Raw genomic sequence first — 18,695 nt, forward strand, 5'->3', positions numbered from 1 at the left:
AGGATTACAGCGAGGAATCATCTCTCTGCTCCTCCCCCCCTCGCTCCCTCTTCATCACTGTGCTTATCCCCCCCCACACACACACCTCCTCTTCCTCCTCCTCTCCATCGACCGTTGCTCCACCACCAAAACACAACCCTCTCTCCTCCCTCTGCGTTCTTCATCCTCCATCTACGGATTTCATTTTCTGCACACAGATGCATGCATGAAAGTGTGTGTGTGTGTGTGTGTGTGTGTGTGTGTGTGTGTGTGTGTGTGTGAGAGCTTTGAAATGGAATTAGCGAGTCATGATTTAGAGTCATTTAATAAGACGTGTTTTCTGTTTCACACACACACACACACACACATCATCTGTTCGTCTCGTGCCAACACAGTCTGGCAGCATCGAGTCTCACACGTGAACTGGGGGGTTGGGGGGGGCAAAAAGAGAATGCACACCATGCGATCTGCCTCCATCTGGCGTCGCCGCCGCTATCCTGTCATTGACCTTTAACCCTTTCCTCCTTCAGTCATCATCAGTCAGCAGGTCACCGCTGGTCCAGAGGTTCATGCTCCCTACAGGATGAACCCCACTTTGATATAATCCCGCTGCTATCTGGTGGATTATATCAAATTACCTGCATGTTTGACCTGCTGACTTTATTCTGGACAAAACATCGACTTTCTTTGCTTCTTCAGTTTTTTCCAGCAGCTTTAGTGTCGCGTTTATTGCTGATGGACAAAAAGCAGATCAATAACTTGAACAATTATTAGCATTACCATCATTAACACGTTAGATTAGGCAGTCAAGTCAGATGACTGTTACTATGATCAGAACTTTATTTTTGTCCTATTACAGGTAAACCTCGGCCTCCTGTCAGATTACAAAAATAAAAATGTGTGGAGAAAAAAATCCCCCCCCCCCCATCAGCTCCACCTACATCAGACCGACGTGTTTTAACACATCTAACACTAAATCCTTTAAGTAGAAATATAATGAGTTTCACTCCTGGGGGGATAAAATGTGACTTCACGCGTCTGAAGGTTAATTCGTCGGGGCGCCGTCGGCGTGAACGTGTTAATCCGATGCGATGCGGGGGGGGGGGGGTGAACCGGAGCTCATCACACACTCGGTCTGACGTGGACTCGCAGGTAAAAGATTTACGTTTCCACAACGACTAACGGATAAGAAGCTTTGCCGTACCCCAGAGGCATCATGGGACGGAGAGCGTGTGGGCGTGTCCGTACTCCCACCAACAGGAAACACGAGTCAATTAACAGAAGTCCGTTTGGTCAAACCAGCGAGAAACAGATTTACACTCATTCATATAATTAGTCATTAACACACATTTCAGAAGCTCATTCATGTTTCCCTTCTGCCCCTTATTGCCCCAGGTTTCACCCAAAACCGACAGTATGAAACCACTAGTGTAGATGTCCTATGGGGACGGATGCGACTGAAACATCTGGATTTGAGGGAATATTACATCAAATATTGTCTGATGAGTTTGAAATGACGAGTAGGTTACAGTATTCACCACATTATAGGGTTAACATGTTAAATGACTTGTATTTGATGCTACAGAAACACCATAGCGACACGGATCGACATCGACCTCCTAAAGAGGGTTGTGAAACCCATTCCTGGAACATAAAAACACAGCCGACACGTCACATTTTTCATTTTCGTTTATAAAATTAATGTGGAATCTGATCTGCTTGTGTCACTCAGGGGTTAAAGGTCATCCAGACGTATTTACACAGTTCAAACGAGTCGTGCTGCTGGTCTTAAACGCCATCCAGCTCCCGCTGTTGGGCTCCTGTGGTCCGCTGGTCAGCACTAAGTGATCTCCTTAAAAGCTCTCTTCTCCGTATACTTCAGCTTATATCTCCTCTTGAACCTAAGAGACGGGGGGCGAGGGGGGGGACATTTAAGTCAATCCTCTCCAGATGAATGTGTGTCACTCTGGACCTCAGAGGACGCGTTACGTAAACAGACGGCGGTCCTTACTTGGCTCGTTCTCGAGGTTCAATCAGGTTCCTCTTCTGCAGACTCTTGAAGCGATCCTTGAGGACGCTGCCCTCTGGCTGCAGAGACCAGGTATTACAAGAGGAGAGACGTCACTCGCTCACGTTCTCAATCACACGCTCATTCCAGATCAAACTTCATGTCCTGACTGGTTAAAATTCAACTAGACGAGGGAAGAGTTGGTGACGCACCTTGAGTTGCCGTAGCGACCCGGAGAGCTCGTCGCTCAGCTGAACCTCCATGTCCTGAGGCTGGAACCTGAAAGTAAAGATGAACATTTTTACAACAGTTTGTGGATTTAAAATAGATTTCTAACACGAGGGTCAGGTGGAGGGAGTGTTGTTGGTGTACTTGAGTTTGCCGAGGCGTCTGGGTAGAGCTTTCTCCGCCTCCTGCTTGGCCTTGCGTCGCTTCTGTCTGGTGACGGTCCTCTGGTCCTGCTGCCTGATGGCCGCCTTGATGGAGCGGAGCTGGAAGAGCTGCTGCCGCTCCTCCACCTTCCTCCTGTCGGCGACGCGCTGCTGCTCCTGAGACGCAAGAGAAGCAGAAGTCAGAAAACACACGAGCTGCGTCTTTACTCCACCAAAAACACCAACAGAGCGACGACTCGCATCTCAAAGAACTCGTAGCTCCATGTTCTACCGTACCTTAATCTTCTCGGCCTTCTCTCTCTTCCTCTGCCTCTCGGTCTTCTTCGCCGCCAGTGTGATGGCTCCCACCGCCACACACTCGTCATCGTTAGCCGCCGCCTCCTCCTCTTCGCTCTCCTCTTCCTCGAGGCCTTCCACCTGCTCCCTTAAAGTCGTCTCCTGCAGAATCAGAGACAGGCAGGTTAAAATTCAAACTCTGATGACGGTGACCTCACAGGTGTGAAGAATTGTCTCACCTCCGTCGCCGTCTCCTCCTTGTTGACCGCTAACTGTCTCTCTATTCTGTCTTCCTCCTTCTTCTTCTTCACCTCCACCTCGTGCGCCTCTTGCAGCAGCTCCTGGATTCACAGAGTGGAACGTTTCCATCAGTTCAGGCGTGTCGGATCAGCCAGAGAAAAGACAAACGTTCATCATCTGGAACAGACGCGGTCAACTGACCTGATGGGAGAAGAAGTCGGGGTTGTAGGAGCCCCCAGGAGCGATCACCTCCACAGCAGGAAGGACCGACGGCTTGACGTTCAACCTCTCTGGACGCTGGATGGAAAACAGTCACACACACATCACACACACATCACACACACGTACACAAAGTAGTTCCATTGCAAACGTTTGACGAGAAGAAGAAGAACGGTGGAACAAAGTTCATGTTTCACAAAACTGTTCTCACCTTGACCAGCTTCTTGCCGGTCTGTTGAAGAAACCAGGGGTCAGCAGAGCTTTTGGCTAAAGCAGAAAAAAAATGAGTGCAATGAAACATTTTCTTAATCAGTTACAGTAGAAACTGGACACAAGAGTTATGAGACACAAGTACCTCGACATAAGAGTTATGAGACACGAGTACCTCGACATAAGAGTTATGAGACACGAGTACCTCGACATAAGAGTTATGAGACACGAGTACCTCGACATAAGAGTTATGAGACACGAGTACCTCGACATAAGAGTTATTTGAGACACGAGTCGTCGCTGTCCACATTTTAGTTTGACATACAAGCGTCGAGCGGGACAACAAACCTCCTGCTGTTTGTCGAACTTTCTACAGACTTTGCGTCATGCTACACTGTCACGTCTCATAACCATGAACCTAATGTAGCGTTATGAACACTTCATGTCATCATCATGACATCACAACACTCACCCTCTTGCCCCCAGATGTCATAATATTTTCTGTCGGGGTTGTTGTTGGCCTCCGTCGCTGCCTTCTTGGCGGTCTTGGCGATGGGCCGTCTGTTCAGCAGCTGCTTCTCCCTCCGGAACACCACGCCTTTAGCGGCCAGCTGCTCGGCCTTCTGGGCAATGCGGCGCAGCTTCTTGGCGTTGGGCTGCTGATAGGCCAGAACACTGGAGGAGGGGGGAGGACAGGACTAATTAATGATGTGAGGACACAAGCCAGGATAACAGGTAACAAACAGGACGTTTCTGCCTGTTCAATGACACACGACTGTTGCCATGACGCTTGTTTGCGTGACCTCAGATCCCAGGACGCCGTTCACACAACGACTTCCTGAGCTCCTGTATTTTGTCTTCACATTCCCATGAAGGAAATACTGGGAGCGCAAGGATGGGCTCATCACCGGACAGATTCAACTTTTACCGAAACAGGAAGTCTAAGTTTCTACATATTCTAAAGTACAGTAGTCCCTCGAGATACAAGGTATTTGAGATACGAGTCGTCGCTCTGTCCCTATTTTAGTTCGACATACAAGTTGCTGGATGGATAGAACATCAGCTGATACCGGATCTCGTTCTTTACAATAATTATATACATACAGGTCAAGTCTGCATGACTATCAGTTGATAAAAATGAGTTGTTGTTTTTTTCATAATTTAGGGGTTTGGGGGCTTTTTTACAAGGCTAGAACACATTAAAACGATTTTAGATAGTTTAAATAGGGAAAATGTTTTTAACTGACAGATTAAACTCGTACCTCGAGGTTCTACTGTAATCAACAGCACACACCACCATGTTACAGTAACATGAAAACAGCCCCTTTCGTTAGTCATTACATTCACATTCACTGCTTTAAGTGAAAATAACATTTGCGAGGAGACTGGTCTTCATGCTAGATCACATCACAGATGAAGGGAGGAGCTGTGATACCAACTCTTTAGGCGGAGGGACGAGGGAGTCGTGCTGCAGGATCAGGTCTATCCTCAACGGACGCGACTCCTTTCCTTTCCTCTTCTTCCCCTTGACATGTTCTGTTACTGCAGAGAAACATGACTCAGTATGATTTACCATCAAGCACACATCTGCACTCACACATATTCATACAGGAATAAAGAACAACTGTCACGCTGGTCAGCTGCTCCAGCGAACTGGAGTTCACCTTTACCTTTCTGTTCTGCTTTCTGGGACTGACCAGCATCCAGAAAGAACAAACTGTCATCTGGCTTCTCAGAAAGTAGACCTCTGGGGATAAAAAAGATTATTCACATTGTTGGAATCAAAAAGTTATAATGTTTAGCTTGAAAAATTGATTTTTTTTAATAGTAACATTTAACCAACAAGTAAAAGATCAACAATCCAACATCCAAAAACATTAACATACAATACCTGGTTTTCTACAAACACTTTTTCAACACATTAAAACAGAAATATTACATTTAAAATTACACAATACAGGAAAAAAACTTGAATCAGCTAAACATTTATTTATTGATCATCAAACTGAATCATCAATCAAACCTGTTATCAATTGACCAATTGGATTATAAATCTACATTGATAACCTCAAATGCACATAAATGAGTGGGGAACAAACTATTTAAATCCATTTTAACGTCACAAACATTTATTATTTATTCAGGTCAGTTGAGCAAGAAGAAGTAACTACTGAACTGGACATTAGCCTGCGAGCTATTATGATTTTTCCAACGTAGAACTGAGACCTTTCTGCACTGTCGCCACCAATTTCTTTTAGGGATAAAATCCAGATTCCAAGACAAAAACAAACTGTACAGTAATCACATCCATTAAAAAGCTGTTCCTGCGGACCCGTTCCTAGTTTTTCTTCCACTAGCTAGCATCAGCAGGACCTACCCGGTGGTTCGCTCCTGGTGTCTGACGTCTTCTAGAAACTCTTCCACGTCATTAATGTCGCTGTGCTTGTTCCAGTTCTTCTTTTTATTCTTGTTCAGACGTTTTCTTCGACTACTAACCACATTCGTAGCATCTGAAGTGGACTTTAAGTTCATAAAACCTGGTTGTGACGCGACCACGCGTCTCAGCCTCCTGGTGGACGCCATGTTGGAGGACTGAAGAGAGATCCGTTTCTTCTTCTACTGTCGTTCCGGTCAGTGGTGGTGACACCTGCAGGCCAGGTGGTGTAACTGCACCCAGAGGTGGCCTCATGTAAATACAAGTTAATATCAGTTTTATTTATATCTCATTAAGTTGTTTATTGCTTTGATGTATGACAGTAATTTTGTTAATCAACCAAGCTATTTTTTCTGAAAAAATGAATAGTAAAAAAATTGTTGTTTTAGATTAAAATCCTGTTTTTCGTTAATTACGTTTTAGATCAAATAAAAGATTTTATATCATTTGAAACAACCGAACTGCTAAATGTTTCAGTTATTATTCCCTATTTAATACTGATGAGTGCTTTTGTCAATTTTTTTATCTCATGTAAATATGACAATTAAATAATAGTAATTATTATTATAAGCTGAAATTATAAACAACTTATAATTATGTTTGAAACGCTTTAATGTTTAACTTTTCACATGACTGTGAATCATGTAATTGTTCTCGTTGTTGCCGCATGTAGAACATGTTTATTCCAAATGCATCATGGGAAACGTGTCTCCTGTTGCTGTGCTGTGTTCTTTTTCTTTTTTTTTGTTGCTTCCCCTCATTTTATAGCGAGAACAACGCTTTAGAGACAGGATAATTAATTCCCATTTTTAAGCCAATACCTTTCAGGAACTTTTCGAAGGTGAGTATCACCATTTCGATAAAACATCTATCTTTAATTTATCGATGCGTAAATTCGTGGATGGACGTGTTTTCTCCTTTATTTTCGTTAAAAACGCGAACGCGCAGGAGTCGAGCTTTATCTGTCTGCTCGGGGAGTCGGACCCTAAAGGGCTTTTGTGATGTGGTCGGATTTGACTCGGAAATGCGCCCCGACTGAGGGGTCATCCGCCAAGATATTGTTCGCAAACGATAGTCGAACGTGTCCGCTATCGTTTACAAAACATAAATCACACTTTAACGCCGCCGTTTCCGTGAGATATCGTCGTTTTCCACGTCGCCCTCGTCGCTTGCTACAACGATTTTTTCCTTCCCGTTTACATTCTTCTGGCTGGAGCCAGCCATCATCTTTAGGTGCGCTGGTTTTCTCCGTACGGAGTAGCCGGCGTGGGCGGGGTCGCCCGATTTACCACGAAATAGCTCATTCTGTTGAAAAAATCAAGCGTTATGCGCAACCGGGCGACACGTAGTGCAGAAACGAGCAAACCCCAGTTCACTGCGCAAGAGGCTAGGCTTCCCCGGTTATTCTCGTGCTGTGATTGGTCCAAAGGTTGACAATAGCCCGCCCCAGACGATGGTATGCAGTATTTGATTGGTTAAAGCGATAAAGCGCTCGGTTCTGATTGGACAGGTCCACTGTCCATCCAGACACATCTCGTATTACATAAGGTGCCTTAGATACATTGAAAATAAGCGAAACTGCAAATTAATCCTGATTTCTATGACCTACTTTCGACTGAAGTATGTTTTATATTTTAATTCTCATTAAAATAAAAACACGTATAAATAAAAATTATGTTTCCTGAAGTTATTCGAGTCAAATTTCCGGTTTATAATTGACCCAAACAAACTTTGCCGTGTGCCCTCAGGTGATCTTCAGTAGTCATGGCTCGTACCAAGCAGACCGCCCGTAAGTCCACCGGAGGCAAAGCCCCACGCAAACAGCTGGCCACGAAGGCTGCCCGGAAGAGCGCCCCCTCCACCGGGGGGGTGAAGAAGCCCCATCGCTACAGGTGAGAACTGGTCTTGGGGGGGAAATGCAGGAAACACTGTAGTTTTATTATTTTTTATTTTATGTGTGGATGTGAAATAAAATCCATGATTATCGAAAGAAAAAAAAATGTTTGAGAAAGTGTATTTGATTTATTATGTCAGTTTTTAGCCAATATAAATAAAATATAACTAATTAATAAACTATGTTGTGTATTTGTAGTGTTACATGACGGAAATGACAGGAGTTATTTCCTGGGAGTGGAGTTCCATTCCGTTCTACCCTTAATGCTTGTGCAAAAGTAGGTCATCTCAGCCGTTCCTGTGTCAGACAATAGGAATTTTCCCCTCTTCTCCTCAGACCCGGTACCGTGGCCCTGCGTGAGATCCGTCGTTACCAGAAGTCCACCGAGCTGCTGATCCGGAAGCTGCCCTTCCAGCGCCTGGTGAGAGAAATCGCCCAGGACTTCAAGACCGACCTGCGTTTCCAGAGCGCAGCCATCGGAGCTCTGCAGGTCAGCAGGACTCACCGGCGACAGTCGTTCAAGCCCTCGTTTCATCAATCTAATTACTCATTTATCTTTCCTTCTTCTGATCCGCAGGAGGCCAGCGAGGCCTACCTGGTGGGTCTGTTCGAGGACACCAACCTGTGCGCCATCCACGCCAAACGCGTCACCATCATGCCCAAAGACATCCAACTGGCGCGTCGTATCCGCGGGGAGCGCGCTTAAATGTTTTTTTTGTTATACGCTGTCCTCTTCCCCCCCTTTCACGACCCTTTATATCCCTTTCCTTCCACTTAGTTGGTAGTTTGGTTTGAGGTTCTATATATCATACGATTGTGATAACTGTAAAACGTGTGATCATGTCTTCTTTGGTGCTACTAGTAGCAGAGTTTCTGTAGAAATATCTTCATGTATGTTTGAAACTTTGAATCACTATTACTCTCCTTACTTCTATGTAGCTTAGTTTAAAACAATACCTTGTCATCTCAATGAATGAGGTGCGATTGGAAGACGAGAATAGCGGGTGATCTGGAAGGAGCATTAAGGTTGAGACATTTTCATCTTCATACGGACATAAAATGGGTCTTTCTTTTTTTTTAAATAGAAATTTGTTGTATAAGTAGTGATTTTTCATTTTTTTTCAATAATGGTGTATTTCTACTGTTAATGTATCAAGAAAAACAAACAAAATTTTGATTTTTGGTTGTCAAAAAACATCGATACGCTGATGACACTGCATTTTGGCAGATTACAAATGGCATATATGTAGCAGACCTGTGTTGATCATGCGTTGATTTGCAGACACGTTTATGTCCAGGTGATGTTTTGACTTTTTGTTTCTCTCTCAGGTTGATATGGTAACCTAATTTTTTTTCTACTGTTTTTTGTGTTACAATTTCAATCATTTTTAAAAGCAGAATATTTGTACTCTGGAATTCACATGCAAACATTAAATAAACAGATTCTTGTGGTTAGATAATCTGTCTTTGTGAATATACTTGGATTCTTTACAGTTACACTCCAAAGCCAGTAAATATGACTTAAATTAGATTTATGGTATAAAATTAACAGCTTGTACAACAAACGGAATAATACACCACACAGGAATCCCAAGAAGTAAATGATTATAATTCACATGCTTGTGCAAAAACTTCGATGATACGTAGAAGTAGATTGTTTCGGATAGAATTCAGTGCTTTCAACTAGATTTAACTGCTTTTAACTGCTACATAAATTTAATACTTTTTTATTCAAGTATATTGGCTTATATTATTATTTTAAAAAGTTGCCAAAAGAAGCTTATGGAGAATAAAAACTAAGAAAAAAAATTAAAGCTCAAATTACATTACTATTAAAAGAAAAGAAAATTTAAAAGAAATTTATAAAGAATAACAACTAAGAAGAAAATTAAGTATTAAACCTCAAAATTAGAACCAACATTTTTTTAATATCAAAACGTTTTAGTTTTTAACATGATAAATTTTTTAAAAAACTAATAGCGACACCCTCCCTTTGGTCTCATTTCCCAACTAAAAATGTTTTGGTTTTTTTAATTAAAAAGCCATTTTAAAAAATTAAAATATTACAAAAAATGTAACGCAATCCAAAATAAAAAAACAAATGAAAACAAGTTGTAAATAATGAGTCGTAAAGCCGAAGCGGGCAGGTGAGTCCGGTGAGCACTGATGCATTGTGGGACAGATGATTGACGCGGCGGCCATTTTCCCGCTGGACGCTGCTCCCCATTGTGGATACGAAGAAAATAAGAGACATTTCTCACGACTTCCACGCACTTTCCCGCGAGGTAAGAATCCCGAAATATGTCAGAGTCTTCGAAAATTAAACTTTATGTTTTTAAGATTTATTATCTTTTTATTTGTGGACGTGTTAAACAGTAAAAACCCCTAATTTGACCGCCGGGAACACGACCCTACAAGCGGCTGTGGAGACGCAGCGTTTTAACTGCAGTCGTTCACACGGGGGGGAATTCGGTTTCAAATTATGCGCCGGTTCAGCTCGGTTCTACGCCGCCGTTACGGACCGTTCGACTTCCCCGTGACTCTCCACGAGTTCCCCGGAGTGTCTTCTGTGTCGTTGTCCGGTTTTCCGTCACGTTTGGGTCACGGCCAGCCGTTAAATTTCGGTTGTTTACGTGCTGCCGCGGTGCTTTTCTGCCCCGTCTTTATCCCGTTGGCGCATCAAACCGCCGCCATGATCAGAGCGCGGTGGGCGGGGCTAACACGGATCCCAGGCTGCTGGAGAGCCCGCCCACTTCCTAGACTCTGAATCTCGATTGGCTGATATGTAACAGCCTTTGTTGATGTAGTTCTCTGTCAGCCAATAGGATCGTCGGACAGACTGACGTTTGTCGAACTGAAGCCAAAGGAAGTAGATCGAGTGTTTATTTACCCTAAAAAGAAGTTTAAGCTTCCTGTTTGAGATTTAAAAAAAACGTTTAATATTATAAATATATTTTTGTGGGCGTATTTATTTAAAATTTATTTATATTGGAAACAAAGTTTTTAAAAAATTCACACCAACAAAACGTATTAAACACAATATTTACGTTGTTTGTGCTGCCATTTTTGTGTTATTCGGGTCATAAATGAGATGCAAGAACTTTAGTAGACTTTAAAGGTAATGCTAAATTACAAACCATAATTTCCTTTATTTTTTTACATTAAAAAAAAAGTCCTTCCTGTCCCTCAGGTGATCTTCAGTAGTCATGGCTCGTACCAAGCAGACCGCCCGTAAGTCCACCGGAGGTAAAGCCCCACGCAAACAGCTGGCCACGAAGGCTGCCCGGAAGAGCGCCCCGTCCACCGGGGGGGTGAAGAAGCCCCATCGTTACAGGTGAGACTGGCAGCGGTAGATTCCCTCTAACCCAGCTGTGTGAAACGTTTCTTACCTTTTTTTCCCCCCTCTTCTCCTCAGACCCGGTACCGTGGCCCTGCGTGAGATCCGTCGTTACCAGAAGTCCACCGAGCTGCTGATCCGGAAGCTGCCCTTCCAGCGCCTGGTGAGAGAAATCGCCCAGGACTTCAAGACCGACCTGCGTTTCCAGAGCGCAGCCATCGGAGCTCTGCAGGTCAGTTTGAGTCGGAATCAGGAAAGAAAAAGAGCAAAATAAGTTATTATGAGAGCACATTGACGCAAAAATACGTTTTTAAACACCGGTAAACCTGGACTTATGTCGTTTGGAGTTACGTTGTTCTGAAATATACATTGATTTTTAAAAAATGCATGGAAAAATAAATCAATTTTACTGCACAAATACTGGAATCATAACATCACTAGTAAACCGTTAAAACATGTTACTGTACAATCAGAATAAAACATAATATATTATTAGCCAGTACTAACCCCCGTGACCCACAATGACTTCCTCATTGTGGGTCACGGGGGTTGCAGCTGAAGACGAGACGGAGACGATTTCTCTGTACCGTATTAAAAAATAAAATTTAATTGTCAGCTTAAAATGATTAATATGAACCAATTATTAAAATGCATTCATTAATAAAGTTCAGAACACAACTGGGACTGGTTATCTACCGTTAGTCTGGAGACTTAATTCAGCTTATGGAACTAGTTAACGACGTAAGACGAGGTTTATCTCTAGTATAAGTAGGATAAATGACGGAAACCAGTCCCCGTTACCTGTGAGTGTATTCATACGTGTAACGTGTAGACCACGTAAACTTAACTGATCAGTGACGTTTCTGAATCGATCTGTTGATTATTTTATCTTAACTCCATTTGCATAAACATTGTTTTAGCGGTGCTGACTGTTGTGACTGACTGTTGTCCCCCCCCCCCGTAGGAGGCCAGCGAGGCCTACCTGGTGGGTCTGTTCGAGGACACCAACCTGTGCGCCATCCACGCCAAACGCGTCACCATCATGCCCAAAGACATCCAGCTGGCGCGTCGCATCCGTGGGGAGCGCGCTTAAATGTTCCTGTCCGTCTCCTCTCTCCGTCCTGACGCCCCGCCCCCTCACCTGTCCCCGGCCCCGCCCCCCCCCCTGTGTTAGTAGTGTGTAGAAGAATACTGATTATATTATGATAACGTGTATAGTCGTGTTTTTCTTAGGGTACTTTCTCTTTTTTGTGCATGTAAATGCTTTCTGGTGATGACCCCCCCCTCAAGCACACGCCTCCCGTTTGCACTGTTTCTAATCTGACTGGTTGAGGATTATTTCTGGATGGGATTAGGTCGAGATCTGGAGTAGATGTAAGGGGGGCGTCCAGGAGGGGGGAGAGGACGGGTTTCTGTCTGCTGGGGGGCTCTCTGGTCTCGGTTCTGCAGCAGGGTGCTAGAAGAACTCACCTCTCCTCCCGTTGATCCCCCCCCCCCACATGACGGCGCGTCTGCGTGAGTGTCGGCGATCATCACCACGGCAACGTATCTACAATCCGTCATCACCTCGGGAGGAGTCGGCGTACGATTAGCATCTTTTGATCAACGCCCTCATTCGACATTTAATTCTTTTTAAATGAGTTTCATGCAGTTCCACCTCACTAGCATTACAATGGGGGGGTGACGCTCAAAGAATTAGAATAAAACACGCGCAGAGAACAAAAACAAACCAATGTGAAGCTAAAGACGTCTTTTGGCACCAAAGTTCGATCCTTCTTCCTCCTCCTTTTCTAAATAAAAGGAGTTTTACCTCAATTCTGTTCTCTTTCAAATTGGTTCCATCGGGTTCGACACCCCCAGCGTGACGCAAGAGACACTTTTTAGCAGTGACTCGTTTTTTTAATAAAAATTTTTATAATAAAGGATCATCTCGTTCTGATACCAAAATCTCTCAAAATCATTTTTAAAAAAATTAAAAAACAGATTAAGATGTGAAAACCTGTCGTCAGCTCCGGTCGTGTCGTCTCCACTCGCCCCCCCACCACCACCACCACCACACGTTGCTTCTGTTCGTTCTCCAGATCAGTTGATCGTCTGTAAACTGTTTCTCAGGTTGACTCTTCACCCTTTTAACTTAATTTTTTTTTTTTTTGCTCTTTTTTGAAATGTTGGTGAAAATGTTTCAATTGAACAATGTTTGTAATTTCCAAATTTGTCATATAAGGTGGTAATAAATGGATGTTACACACACTCCTGTCTCGCTGGTCTGTATACGTCAAACGCTGGCCCCAGGGCCACATCCGGCCCTTTGTATGTCCCAGTCCAGCCCACATGAGGCCAAGACTAAATTACAGGCACACAAATTACATTAATTAAATCCACAATTTGACATAGCCCGATATATTTAGTTTTTATTATTCTGATTATCAGTATCAGATATTAAAATATTCAATTTACTGTTTTTATTATTACTATAATGGAAGAAAGTTGACTAGAATTAAGTTATCGTCAGTGTGGCCCTCTGACACAATTCAGGTTTTAATAAAATCCTTTTGTCAGGTTATTAAACCCACAGAACTCCATCAATCAAGGATCAAACTATCAAATCAATAAAGAAAAATAACATCAGACACAATTACTGCATCGTGGGAAATGTAGTTTAGGTCAAAGCACACTTTGGACCTCTTTATTTTTAGACACTCTGACCTTTTATGCTCTTACGGGTCACGTAAAACAATGTGGAGGGCCACATTTGGCCCCCGGGCCTAGAGTTTGACATGCGAGCGAGAGGATTATTAGATTTTGTTTTATCTGTTCAGTATTGTTGAATATTTAGGCTATTAAGTCTGTAGGATCTACATTCTGTCCATAAACAACCATCAGACTGTTATTATTATTACTATTATTATTACTATTATTATTATATCCCATAATCTCAGATCATGGAATCAATCGATACACACTGTGCCTTTGCTGTTACTCACCACTAGATGGCAGTAACATCACATTTGTGTCACATTAACTCTGGTGAGATTCGAACCTCTACCTGATAGTTTGAACTAAATGAGATGAACACAGTCAGTCACTCAGCATCAGTTCACACACACACACACACACACACACACACACACACACACACACACACACACACACACACACACATACAGATGTGAGGCTCCATCATCACAATGAATCTTTCTTGGTTGAGGTGTCCCTCATCACTTGTCATTTCATCCTCCCTCCTTGATTAAAAGGGATCAGGCTATTCCCTGGGCTCTCCTCATGACAGACACACAAACATGGAAGCAAACACCAGGCGTTAATCCTGTTGTTGTGAATGGAGCCCCGACTCCATCCTGGACCCACAGATTGAACACATTCTGGGTTTATCATCTACTTGGTTCTCCTTTCATCTCTTATTCTTCTCATCTTTTCTCATTCTAACCCATTTCATCGGTTTTTTTCCCTCCCTTTTGATTCAGAAATGTACAAATTCATAGAGAAAATGGGTTCACAGTCACCCATACATTTACACATGGAATTTCATCCTCTAGATTATACCTGAATTAGCTAACGCTAAAGCTGATCAAACTCAGGATTAGATCAAACCGAAGAACTGTGCGAGTCAGGATTTGGACCGAACTCAGGCTCAGATCAGACGAGTCTGACTTGTGTTACTCACATTAGTCTGAATAACTGGTAATGATTCATGTGATCTGAGATCCTGTAAATAATAAACTTAAATAATAAACTTTAACAATCAGAAACAGAGTGAAACTGAACCATTTATTCTAAATTAAAAACCACAAATATTTTTATTTGTTGCTGCCCTGCTGACGCAACATGAACCCATATAGCTGTCAGGCAGTGTGTGTGTGTGTGTGTGTGTGTGTGTGTGTGTGTGTGTGTGTCTGCGTAGAGGCACTCCATCTGTGGCACTCAGGGGATTAAAGCCAATCTGTCTGTCTGCCCCTCAAAGTGCTGACGGTCAGACCAGCACCAGATTAACAGGACTGTTGGTGGAGGAGGAGGAGGATGGATGGATGGATGGATGGATGGATGGATGGATGGATGGATGGATGGATGGCTGGATGGATGGATGGATGACGAGCACTGAACAGAGGGGACAGAACACAACCCTGTGGGACCCCTCGTTTGGGGTCACCTGCCTCCCGCCTGACAGAAAACATCAAATCCAGCAGCTAAAGGGTTAATCAATACCTAATGACGGATCAATACCCAATGATGGATCTATACCCAATGATGGATCAATAACCACTGATGGATCGATACAGTGATGGATCACCCTCCATCCCCCTGCCCTGCTGGAGACAGGAGGGTAGAACACTGTCTCCACAGCTCCCCCTGCTGCCCGCGGACAGGACGACACCAGACTCCACTAATGAAACCATCAGGGAGAATTTAAACCCGTCCGTCAGTTCTGTTATTGATCCACCAATCACACACCATGTTACTACAGTGAAGACACTGACTGGGTCGTGATCCACCACAGGTGTTCATGAGTTCATTTCCTTTGGGGACGATTTGGAGTTCTACTTCATAATATTTCATTTTAGTGGTGATTATTCTCAATAAGATCGTCAATACTGTTTTATTACATTAATAGTGTTTGAAAGATATGGATTGGCTCCTAACCATAACCCTAACCCCTGACCCCTGACCCCTGGAGACACGGACTAAACCATTAGAGCTGCTTTCATTTTTGGGTTCTGATTCTTTTCATAGTTTGTTCAAAAAAATTCCACATCTTCTTCATTTGTTTTGATAAATAGTTAAAACTTCGCCTGACTCGCCGTCGACCGGATTAAACTTTAATTTTTGGGGTTAAATGGTTCCTTTAATACAAGAACCTGAGGCAGAGCTGAGCTTCATGTCACCTGTGTTGTTTTATACGCTGAAAACTCATGAAATAAATCATTTGATCAAAAATCACTTAATGATTTGTTGTTGTTACCTTCACACACATGGAATAATCTGGTTTAACATCCTGTTTTTCTGACTGGTGGATTATCAGAGGTGTTTGAGGCTCTTTAACGGTTTAAATATTCAGATAGGAGGTAAATATTTATGAGTTACAGAGGAGCAAACATGTTGACGTGTGTGTGTGTGTGTGTGTGTGTGTGTGTTCTAATAATTTGTAACTTAATGGAAGCACCCCTGACCCCCCCCGCCTCCCCATCAGTGATTGGTCTGTGGCTCCAGCTTCAGGGATTAGAACATGTTTCCCCACTTTATGTCCCCTGTTCACACACACACACACACACACACACACACACACACACACACACACACACACACACTCTTCTATTCCTCTCTTCCTCCCCACATCACATGACCCGTTACATCACGGGATTGAGGTCAGGGCTGGATTAGGCCGAGCGACGGGAGCGAGCGAGAGAGGCAACGCTGGAATTACTGAAAGTGAGGGAGGAAAAGTGTGTGTGTGTGGGGGGGGGGGGTCAGATGGGCCGCGGATGAAGGGGGTAAGAAAATGACAGAAGAGAATAGAGATGGAAAGACAAAGATGTGTACTGGGGGAGGGGGATGAAGGGGTGTGTGTGTGTGTGTGTGTGTGTGTGTGTGTGTGTGTGTGTGTGTGTGGTCACATAAAATACATTCAAATTTTATCCAACAAAGATCAGGTGTTCAAAACTAGAAATCAGGAAAACAGATAAAAATGAAGTTGATGTCATTCTTCTCCACTTCACATCCGTCCGTCACAAAAATATAAAATCATAAAATCACTAGTAAACGATTAAATGTCCAATCATGTCACTGTACAATAAAACGTATCACAATACGTACGTATATCCAATATCTACTGCTAAGCACCACCTGGGATTCACATGTAGCGTGTAGCTTAGCTTTAGATTCAGCTGTTGATACTGATGATCCACTGTACTCTACTTTAGCATGTAGCATGTAGCATGTAGCTTACCTTGTAGAGTGAAGGAGGAGGAGGGAGGAGTTACTGTGGGTCAGAGTTGACATCATGTTCACTACTACCACCATGTTCACTAGTCTCTGCTTTATCGTGATAAACAGTAAAACAGGAATCCTGACGTCAACAGAGACAACCAACAACAAGAGGGGGAGAAGAGTGTCGGAGCCGCAGTGCTGCCCCCGCTGATCACAAATCAAATGTTCGACTGTCTGCACACAGGTGCACACAGGTGCACGCAGGTTTAACCACTACCTGTGTGCACCTGTGAGAGGATGGACCTCAGTCAGAGTTCAATCAGACGAGCAAACAAACCGGTCCAGAACTAAAGGAGAAACCGGATTAAAAAGCCTCAGGCTGATCAGCCTGATGAGGCACAGGTGTGGAGATGAGGCTCCGCCCACAAGTTTGGCCTCGCCCCCTGCCACTACCTCTACAGGTAGTCCTGTCAAGAGACTGACCAGTCATTTCAAATCAATCACATTGCATTAATTTATAACAGATGATTTTCGATGTTAAGTTTAATTAATTCTAACTTATTTAAAGAACATTTAATTCCACATAATTGTGTTTAATTAATCCAGGTGCTGATTATAACAAAATGTCAAATCCATGAAGTAATTTTAAATAATAAAAATAAAACAAAACATTAAGATTCAAAGTCAGAAAACAAGTTTATTTACCTCGATAAACTTGTTTATTTACTTGTTTATTTACTTGTTTATTTATTGTTTATTTATTATTTACTCCTGTCTTTCACCACTTCCTGCTTCTTGGGGTTCACGTCTGGTGTGTGTGTGTGTGTGTGTCAAGTTTTATATTTTTGTATGAACTATATTGTGGTTCACTTTGCAAGAGTTCAGAGTTTAATTAACGGTACTTTATGTCCCATGATGCACTGGGGCCGCCTCAGCATCTGTCACAAAGGGGACATTCATTCATCTGGACGGGGAAGAGGTTTTAATCCCTCCAACGAAAAGAGAAACCGCAGGGGAAAGATGAGCACGACAAGAGGAGGAGAGGCCAGCACCGAGAGGAAGAAGACGAGGAAGAGGAGGAGGAGGAAGAGGAGGAGGAAGAGGAGGAGGAAGAGGGAGACGTAATCCCGTCTAATTCACTTAGTGTTATGCTGAGGGCGCAGGACAGTAAGAGGATTGGGGACATTCTCTAAATTAGATCAGCAGAAATAACAAAACACGAAGTATAGTTGAGGGGATGTTGGCGTGAAGGAGGGAACAGGAGGAGAGGTGGACCTCCAGAGGAGGGCAGAACCCCAGAGGATCATGGGACGTTTATCGGGCAATAAAACTTTGCTGCCACTTTGAATACACTGAGAACGAATTGCGGTTTCAGATCTTCCTCGATGTCTCCGATCACGTTTTTACGCTTCAAATTCCAACAGGTCCGAATGTTTGCGTAATCCAGACGACATTAATCTGAGCCTCTAAACTCTGACTTTTACTATTAGTGATATTAACTAGGTGTTAAGTTGTAATCTGCAGCAAAGCCCTGAGCAGAAGAGTTTGATCCATTCATACAGTAATACTGATCCTGTTAGCACCGCTAGCCGCAGATCATTCACACCTACAGCAGCGCTTTAGCTTTAGCTTTAGCTTTAGCAGCGTTACCAAGATGTTTTGTTGATTTAATATTTCAAACCTGTCAGGCTCACATGAACAGTTTTTAAGTTTCATTCAAGTTTGGTTTCTTCACCTCATTCTTCTTGTTTAACTGGGTATATATT

General features: G+C 43.2%; 3 protein-coding genes across 4 annotated transcripts; 2 read left to right on the forward strand and 1 right to left on the reverse strand.

Annotated features, from left to right (window-relative positions):
• Nucleotides 1-1,653: 1,653 nt before the first annotated feature.
• nop53 (NOP53 ribosome biogenesis factor) lies at nucleotides 1,654-6,084 on the reverse strand. Its single transcript, XM_068316552.1, has 12 exons — nucleotides 5,702-6,084; nucleotides 4,995-5,071; nucleotides 4,764-4,866; nucleotides 3,797-3,999; nucleotides 3,326-3,381; nucleotides 3,097-3,192; nucleotides 2,895-2,996; nucleotides 2,656-2,817; nucleotides 2,360-2,535; nucleotides 2,200-2,266; nucleotides 1,991-2,067; nucleotides 1,654-1,880 (listed from the first exon to the last, which is right to left on the reverse strand). Exons 1-12 carry the CDS (start codon nucleotides 5,905-5,907, stop codon nucleotides 1,820-1,822), a joined length of 1,386 nt encoding a protein of 461 aa, XP_068172653.1. The 5' UTR covers nucleotides 5,908-6,084; the 3' UTR covers nucleotides 1,654-1,819.
• Nucleotides 6,085-6,446: 362 nt separating this feature from the next.
• Nucleotides 6,447-9,112, forward strand: LOC137596239 (histone H3.3A). The gene is made up of 4 exons (XM_068316554.1): nucleotides 6,447-6,599; nucleotides 7,507-7,650; nucleotides 7,989-8,142; nucleotides 8,230-9,112. Exons 2-4 carry the CDS (start codon nucleotides 7,523-7,525, stop codon nucleotides 8,356-8,358), a joined length of 411 nt encoding a protein of 136 aa, XP_068172655.1. The 5' UTR covers nucleotides 6,447-6,599; nucleotides 7,507-7,522; the 3' UTR covers nucleotides 8,359-9,112.
• A 702-nt stretch (nucleotides 9,113-9,814) lies between these two features.
• Nucleotides 9,815-13,239, forward strand: LOC137596500 (histone H3.3A). 2 transcript variants are annotated; one of them, XM_068317097.1, is made up of 4 exons: nucleotides 9,815-9,937; nucleotides 10,843-10,986; nucleotides 11,068-11,221; nucleotides 11,954-13,239. In XM_068317097.1, exons 2-4 carry the CDS (start codon nucleotides 10,859-10,861, stop codon nucleotides 12,080-12,082), a joined length of 411 nt encoding a protein of 136 aa, XP_068173198.1. In that variant the 5' UTR covers nucleotides 9,815-9,937; nucleotides 10,843-10,858; the 3' UTR covers nucleotides 12,083-13,239. The 2 variants fall into 2 exon arrangements, with proteins under 2 accessions (XP_068173198.1, XP_068173199.1); XM_068317098.1 differs by having other exon boundaries at nucleotides 9,820-9,937; nucleotides 10,826-10,986.
• The last annotated feature ends 5,456 nt before the right edge of the window (nucleotides 13,240-18,695 follow it).

Source organism: Antennarius striatus, chromosome 6 (assembly GCF_040054535.1).
Source record: "Antennarius striatus isolate MH-2024 chromosome 6, ASM4005453v1, whole genome shotgun sequence".
NCBI lineage: Eukaryota > Metazoa > Chordata > Actinopteri > Lophiiformes > Antennariidae > Antennarius > Antennarius striatus.

What these genes read in the sequence shown, in the direction of transcription:
- nop53 (XM_068316552.1), bottom strand. Translation starts at nt 5,907, where the DNA reads ATGGCGTCCACCAGGAGGCTGAGACGCGTGGTCGCGTCACAACCAGGT. An exon ending in CCGGCAAGAAGCTGGTCAAG is followed by an intron (nt 3,193 to 3,325) that starts GTGAGAACAGTT and finishes TTTTCCATCCAG; the next exon opens with CGTCCAGAGAGGTTGAACGT. An exon ending in AGGAGGAGACGGCGACGGAG is followed by an intron (nt 2,818 to 2,894) that starts GTGAGACAATTC and finishes CTGATTCTGCAG; the next exon opens with GAGACGACTTTAAGGGAGCA.
- LOC137596239 (XM_068316554.1), top strand. Translation starts at nt 7,523, where the DNA reads ATGGCTCGTACCAAGCAGACCGCCCGTAAGTCCACCGGAGGCAAAGCC. An exon ending in AAGAAGCCCCATCGCTACAG is followed by an intron (nt 7,651 to 7,988) that starts GTGAGAACTGGT and finishes TCTTCTCCTCAG; the next exon opens with ACCCGGTACCGTGGCCCTGC. An exon ending in CAGCCATCGGAGCTCTGCAG is followed by an intron (nt 8,143 to 8,229) that starts GTCAGCAGGACT and finishes TCTGATCCGCAG; the next exon opens with GAGGCCAGCGAGGCCTACCT.
- LOC137596500 (XM_068317097.1), top strand. Translation starts at nt 10,859, where the DNA reads ATGGCTCGTACCAAGCAGACCGCCCGTAAGTCCACCGGAGGTAAAGCC. An exon ending in AAGAAGCCCCATCGTTACAG is followed by an intron (nt 10,987 to 11,067) that starts GTGAGACTGGCA and finishes TCTTCTCCTCAG; the next exon opens with ACCCGGTACCGTGGCCCTGC. An exon ending in CAGCCATCGGAGCTCTGCAG is followed by an intron (nt 11,222 to 11,953) that starts GTCAGTTTGAGT and finishes CCCCCCCCGTAG; the next exon opens with GAGGCCAGCGAGGCCTACCT.